This window comes from Malurus melanocephalus, unplaced genomic scaffold (assembly GCF_030028575.1).
Source record: "Malurus melanocephalus ecotype Western Australia unplaced genomic scaffold, MMel_1.1 scaffold_522, whole genome shotgun sequence".
Lineage (NCBI taxonomy): Eukaryota > Metazoa > Chordata > Aves > Passeriformes > Maluridae > Malurus > Malurus melanocephalus.
Genome location: NW_026623754.1, coordinates 249,228 through 255,802, shown reverse-complemented (window position 1 = coordinate 255,802; position 6,575 = coordinate 249,228). Strand labels below are relative to the sequence as shown.

Below are 6,575 nucleotides of genomic sequence, written 5' to 3'. Positions count from 1 at the left end.
ATTTTGATAGCAGCAGTTCTTTCATAGTGTTAGCTCAATGTCTATTAATAGATTTGARTTTTAATTTTTGTAAATGCCTTAAATAGGTAATGTATTGTGATGTGTTCTTGTGGGGTTTCAAGTCTGACTTGGGTTATAGAGCATTATCAAAGCTTAAAAGYGGTAGGAAATGGAAATACTACATAGCCTTTTTAAACTTCAAAGGTATTGTTCGTTTTTGGCTGTCATTAACACAAAGCTCACGTTCTCACCTCTCCTTAGCACTCTGGATATTCAGTTGCTCTCTGAAGTGCTTATAATTAAGTCTTCCTGCTGTGACCTCAGCACTGCACATTGCAGCTASACATGGGTGAACTAACAAACTTGCCTCCTAAAATCAGTGTTCCTCTGTGGAAACACTGTATTGATTTCAGTCTCTTCTCTGGAAGATTAATTAATGCATGGAGAAGCTGAAGTGGATGCTGTGTGTTACCAGTAATGAGTCGAGCTTCTGATCCCTGTTAGCAGAGATCTGTCTCCATCCTGTTGCTTTGAGCCTTCCTTCTTGGCAATTTACAGGATGGCTGCTGCTAAAATTCAAGGTTGAAGTTATCACTCATAGCCAATTTACCAAGTTGAAGGCAGTAAGTTTGGGTTACATTTTCCTTGTGAGGTGTGTTTGCCCACTGCAAGATACCGTTTTTCTTTCCGTGCTTATCACTTCAGCGGTTGATTTGTCTGTTGGGCAGGGAGGGATATCATGTTCCTTRATCCATCCCAACTTTTGCTCTTTTCCCTTTGTGAATAGGAGAAATAGGAAAAGCTTTGAGAAAAGAGGAAAAAGAAGAATGGCAGCAATGATTTGCAGTGAGTAAAGTTGTAATGTGGTGCTACATCACTACTGTGAATTCAAGTCTTAAAATGTAAAAAGGAAGAAAAACATACAAAAACATATAAAGAGTGACTTAATCTTCCTTAATGACTTCAAGTTTGATTAAATTAGTGGTCCTGTAGAGAAATACAGGAACTGGAGCTGTGTACAGCCTCCTAAAAGCTCTTACTGACTCCTGCTTGGTGTGTATGCAGGAACTGGTGTTTTGGATCACACCAACTCTAGTAATTTTTACAGGACAGCTGTATCTGTGTATTCAAGTGCAAAAGCCCTGGAAGTGCTGTCCAGTTCCTATTCCACTTCAGAACTTTTCACTTTTTAGAGGGTGTTTTAAACCAGCAATGCAGACTGGAACARAGACTCAGTGCTGAAGCTGGTGGGTGCTGTGGCCTGGGCTGCAGTGAGCAAACCTTCCCCGAGTTCAGCCTTTGAAACAGAGTTTCCCTTTTCTTCTGCCTTTTCTCTGCCTCATGTTTATTTTAGATTGCTGTTGGTTTCCTCCTCCTTTACTGTCAGGTTATGGCTGTGACATTTCCTTTATTTAGGCTAAAGAAACAAGGGGATGGGGAAGGTGCAAATAATGTYTCAGTTCAAGKCTTGAGCATMATTTATGAGACATTTGCCTGYGGGGAGAGGAAATAAATATATGAAYATARCTATGYTGACTGACARTTTTTCCCCTCAGAACTGAGAGTAAATCCAGTGTTTTTCAAGGTTTCTGAGTTACAAGGGAGGTTCCCTGGAATGTGGAGCACAAACAGATGTGATTGATCTCCCCTGACAAAAATTTACATGTATTCAGTTTATTCAGCACAGCTCAGGATGGGAATCCAGTGATGGATAGCTCATGCTGACCCTGCATGTCAAACAGWTTTGATTTCAGATGAATCAGAAGGAATAAACCTATTTACAGGAAGGTCATGTTTCACTGGCTATTTACTTTGTTTCCAGAGGTTTCTGTACTTTTTTTTCCCTTGCCTAAATTTGCTTTTCTGTGTTGAATGCTGCAGAAGCAGCAGCAAGGGGTTGGTTTTGGGGGTAGCTTTCAAGCACATGCTTGGAAAGCCACAAAACACACCCCAGAATTAGTCTGAGCAGTTTGGGTGGAGCTTAGGTTCCTTCCCTGCAGCAGGTCATTTGTCAAATGCAGGCTTGGGCAGACGAAGTGACTTTAACTGAGCAGTCCAGTTACTGGCTCTGGTGGGGTCATCTTGGCTGTATTATCAGTATTTGGAGCTGATTTAACTCATCAAAATTCTTTATCAGAAAAGTTCATTGCATGAGTGAAGCTCTGGATGGGGTAGAAGCAGGGGTCTATTAACAATTTCTAGATGCTCTCTGTTTTGGGACATCTGATGCCTCCCTCAACCTTGTAGGCTTTCAGTGACCATCTTGTACTCTTTTTTTCTTTATTAAAGGTTATGATTACATTGTGAAACAGCTCTTGCTCCTCCCACCTTAAAGTGTTAACTCCTGGGTAATTTGTCTTTAGCCCATCAGCTTCTGAGAGTCTTGAGCTGTCCATTATTAGTTTGAAGCAAGTCAGCAATTAGGTAACCATCAGCCTCTGAAACAAATGTATTCCTTTTGCTTCTCTTTAAAAATCATTCTCTGTGTCAGAGTCCAGTTTGCCTTGTGTCAGCCTGTGACAGCTCCCAGCCTTTACCTCTGCATCCTGCTCAGTCAGCTCATTGTGGAACCTGGGACCTCCTCCAAGCAAAAAAAAAAAGCTGTCAGATCTGCTGTAAGCGAAAAAAAGCTGTCAGATCTGTAGGGCCTGTCCAACAGCACCTTCCTTCATGGGCAAACAAGCACCCTTGAGCTGCTTTTCTGGACTCCAGTTCAGCCAGTCCTTCTCTTTCTATTAGTGCAAGCAGCAGTCCAGGCCCTTTGTCCAGAMATTGCCACTCAACCACCAACCCAGCCAGTCTGCTCTGAACTTGCATGATTTGCTAGAGGTGTGTTGCTTTTGGCTCTTTCTTTTCTGACTGTTGATATTTGCAATTGCTTCCTAAAAGTTTAGTGTAAAAGATGTGGTTTTGAATTTGCCTTCTATTGGTACCTTATTAATAGGGGTGCAAAGGTCTCCTGAAGAAAACCCAGAACATGAGTGGATTATAAAGAATATTTATATCCTTTAGTCCTCAGCCTTATCTGTCAAYGGAAAACTTTACAGGCTCTTTTGAGCCGTAGGTTTAAATCTAAGGTGCAGTGCTGGGTGCARCTGAGCTGAAACATGAGCTGATCAAGGGACTGTGTGGAAGAAAGAGCTGGCAAAGGAATATCAGTGTTGCCTTGGAGAGCTGTGCTGGACCCCTGCCTTTGCTGGAGGATTTTGTGGTGAAATTGGTAATTTTTAGGGTACTCAGTGAGAACCCCAGGGCAGTGACTACAAAAGAGTTTTAGTGCTTGCCCCAAGYTGTTCTGGTCCCCTCAGCTTTCTGACCTTCTGCAGAGAGGATTGTGCTGCTTTTGCAGCAAAGGTGGAATCAGAGCAGTTCAGTTCAGTGTATTTGGATGTATTTGTAAAACATACTTAAATTTCAGTGGTTCAGAAAGGGAAAAGCCCAGGTAAAGTGAGACAGAAGGACAAGTTTTACCCCTGTGTATCTTGGATTGGACAGCAGTCTATGAACATGTAGGATGTCACAGAAAATCCTCAGGTGGAGGGCTGGATATGCTTTTAAATTCACTTCCCTTAAAGGTTTGTGCTAACTCCTGTTACAGTGGTACTGGAAATTAAAATTGATAATCCCCTCTGCAGTGGATTGGAGCTATATTCAGGGGGTAATTGCCATTGCTAGTGTTGTAATTCTTTTTCTAGGTGGTGGTTTCCTGTGCAAAGGAAAGACTACAGAAAAAGCAACAATAAACAGTCCTCACAAAATGAAACAAAAAATACAAACCCAAAGATTTCCTGCTTCCAGTTCTTCGCTAGATTTGGGTGGGGCTTTGGCTACATCAGTCTGCTACAGGACTGGGGTCTTAGTGCATCACTGCTATCAGTTAATAATGCCCAAATATGTGTCTTTCATTGCTTGGGGTTTTATTTTTCACTGTTTATCTCATATTAGGATTCCATGTAGTAGTGAGGACTTGGTTGAACATGTGTTCATCTTACTGAAATGCTTTTTGAATTTAAAACTCCACATCCTGTTTCTCCCCACAGGATTGTCTCTGTAGGCTCTCAAGCAGTAGGACTGGCAGTAAATAATTAATCTCTGGATCATGACATAGTAATTTAATTTGGAAGAATAACAAAACTTACAGGGAGTGAAATACAGAAAAACGCTTTTGCTCAGTTTTCTCAACAGTTTTCTGTTCAATGTTTATACATTAAATTTTGGTGTGTGTCACATGCCTCATTCAAYGACACTGAATAGAGAAAATACATTTTCAAGGCAGTGCTTCCCATGCATAACATGTTCCCTTCTGTTGGGAAAGAACCCCAATGCTGCGGTCAGATCATTGCACGTTGTTTGTACAAAACATTGGAAAGAGCTGGAGTGGGAGGGAAAAGTCACTGTGGAAGTGTGGAGATCKGTTGGAAGATATCTGGACACTGTAACAGGGATCCTTCCCTTGCTTTGACCGGTTTCCTGGTTATCTGCTGCCTCCCAAAGCAGCCAGAACACCGATTTCTTTGAGGGGCAGGGCTGTGGTTTCAGGGCAGAGGTTCATCTAGAGGGGGTTGTAGTCCTACGTCGGCGCAGCACGATGGTGGTGGCCAGGAGCTGCAGGAGCAGGAGGCAGAGGCCTGTCAAGGGGATCCAGAGGAAGGCAAGACAGAAGTAATTCAGGTCTTCCTGTGTTCTCTCTGCAGGAATAGAGAAGAGGAAATGTCCACCAGTGTCAGAGACTGAAATGTTATAGTTTATGACTTAAACATTTTCATGACGGACTTGTTGCGTACTATAGTGAAACTGTACAAAAGCTGCAGAGAAAGCCATCAAAACCCTGAATGTGGCCCTGGCTGCACTGCTCACTGCCCACTGATCAAAGATAAAGTACTGAACAGCTCAGAGCTGGGGAGAAGAACACATTCACAAAGGGATCACGCTTAGCACCTTAGGGTGGGGACCATAACCCCAGGGCTATCAGCTGCCAGGCCAGCACAGACCCTCRCCACAGGGTGGGGAGGGGAGAAGAGGCGTTGGGTGTGCCTGTGGTCAGAGGCACAGAAACGCCCGTCCTCTGCTGTGCAAAGGAGATCAGCTCTGGGGTCCTGCACCCCAGGACAAGGTGATCCAAGCTSATGGGGACMGTCGAGGGGTTGTCATGGCCCCCAAAGGGGTCCCCAGACCCTATACCAGAGGTGATGCAACAAATCCACAGTGTTGCAAGGGACAGTGTCAAACTGAGCCCCTGAAGGGGTGACCCGTGGGCGTTCCCAGCTGGCCCAAAACGTTTATTAATGCAATGGATTCTGTACTCTTTGGCGTGGCAGCAGTGGCGGGGACCCTCAGCACCCAAAAGACTGGATGGARGGGAGCAACGAGATGTCGTTGGGACCCCCGGAAGGGTGGTATGTTCCCATCTAACCCTGTCACCTTCTCCCTGTCCCCTTGCCTCCCCGCCCCTCCATGCACACTTTTTCTATTTTTCTTTCTTCTCTCTTTCTTTCTCTTTGCCTCTTTTACTATCAARTAAAGTATATAAATTTTTTTGGCATCGACATTTAATCTCATTTGGTTTTAATCTCATTCTGGGAATATTTTGAACCTTTTCTCGTTCTGTCAGCTTTTTTCACAGACACTCAGTTTCCTCTGCTTTTCTGTACTTAAATTGGATCATAACAACCAGGTGCTCCTGGCTGATGTTAAAGCCAGTTCTGCTGGAGCCCAGGGCACTGCCTGGTGTTCCTGAGGAAGAGGGCTTCCCCTGGGCCTGCAGTGATGTTCTACTGCTGTCAGCATTTTCCTGCGAACTGGAGGGAGGAAACATGGCCAAAAGCTTTCCTGTGTCYTCTGGTGAGGCTAAAAGCAGCCAAGCCCCCAAAGCAATACCCTCCCTACCCCTGTTCCTGGTGTGCCCAGGCATGGGACATACTCGTGCTTTTTATGTCCTCTTTAACCTTTCCTAGGGAGGGATGAAACATTGCAGTTTAATCTTTCTTATTCTGCTAAAGCTGTATGGATTTTCACTCTCCCCCAATGCCAGAATATCTGCAGAATCCCCCTTCGTATCAGTGCCCAACTCTTCCCCACTCCCTACCTGCATCCAGGATATCTGGATTTGGCGTCGTCAGACAGGAGTCGTTCTCAGTGATGGCACCGTGCGGGGTGGGTCCTGGTGTGGAGGGTCCTGCAGTGGTGGCTATAGGTGAAATGGATGAATTCAGCACATAGGAGAATACAGTAAAATAATTTACTCCTGCCTTTCTGCTCTCCTGCCTGGGTATGGCTGTTCCTGTGCAGTGAAGGGCTCAACTCTGGGGGAAATTCACAGAGCCCAGTTTGGATGTGGTCTCTCTAAAGAGGGTGTCTCAAGAGCCAGAAAGGAGCTGCAGCCTCTTTACTTCTCACTTTATGACACCATCCTCAGAAAGCCTGAGCCACTGAGCTTGTAAGACCTTGTACCTGCTTGTACTGAGGAAGAAGGAGGGGAATGGAATTTGTTTTAGTCTTCTTTCAGAGCCATGGGTGGGATGGAGGAGTGGGGATGGGGAGATGATGCTGGGACTGCCCAATCATCTTTGCTTTGG

General features: G+C 44.6%; 1 protein-coding gene across 1 annotated transcript in view; it reads right to left on the bottom strand.

Annotated features, from left to right (window-relative positions):
• Positions 1-4,548: 4,548 nt before the first annotated feature.
• The window catches only part of CD8A (CD8 subunit alpha), a 13,149-nt gene continuing 11,122 nt past the window's right edge, over positions 4,549-6,575 (bottom strand). Inside the window, exons 6-7 of the mRNA XM_057381672.1 lie at positions 6,086-6,187; positions 4,549-4,688 (exon numbers count right to left, since the gene is read on the bottom strand). Of these exons, the coding sequence (XP_057237655.1) occupies positions 4,549-4,688; positions 6,086-6,187 (242 nt within the window). The remainder of the gene's footprint in view (positions 4,689-6,085; positions 6,188-6,575) is intronic.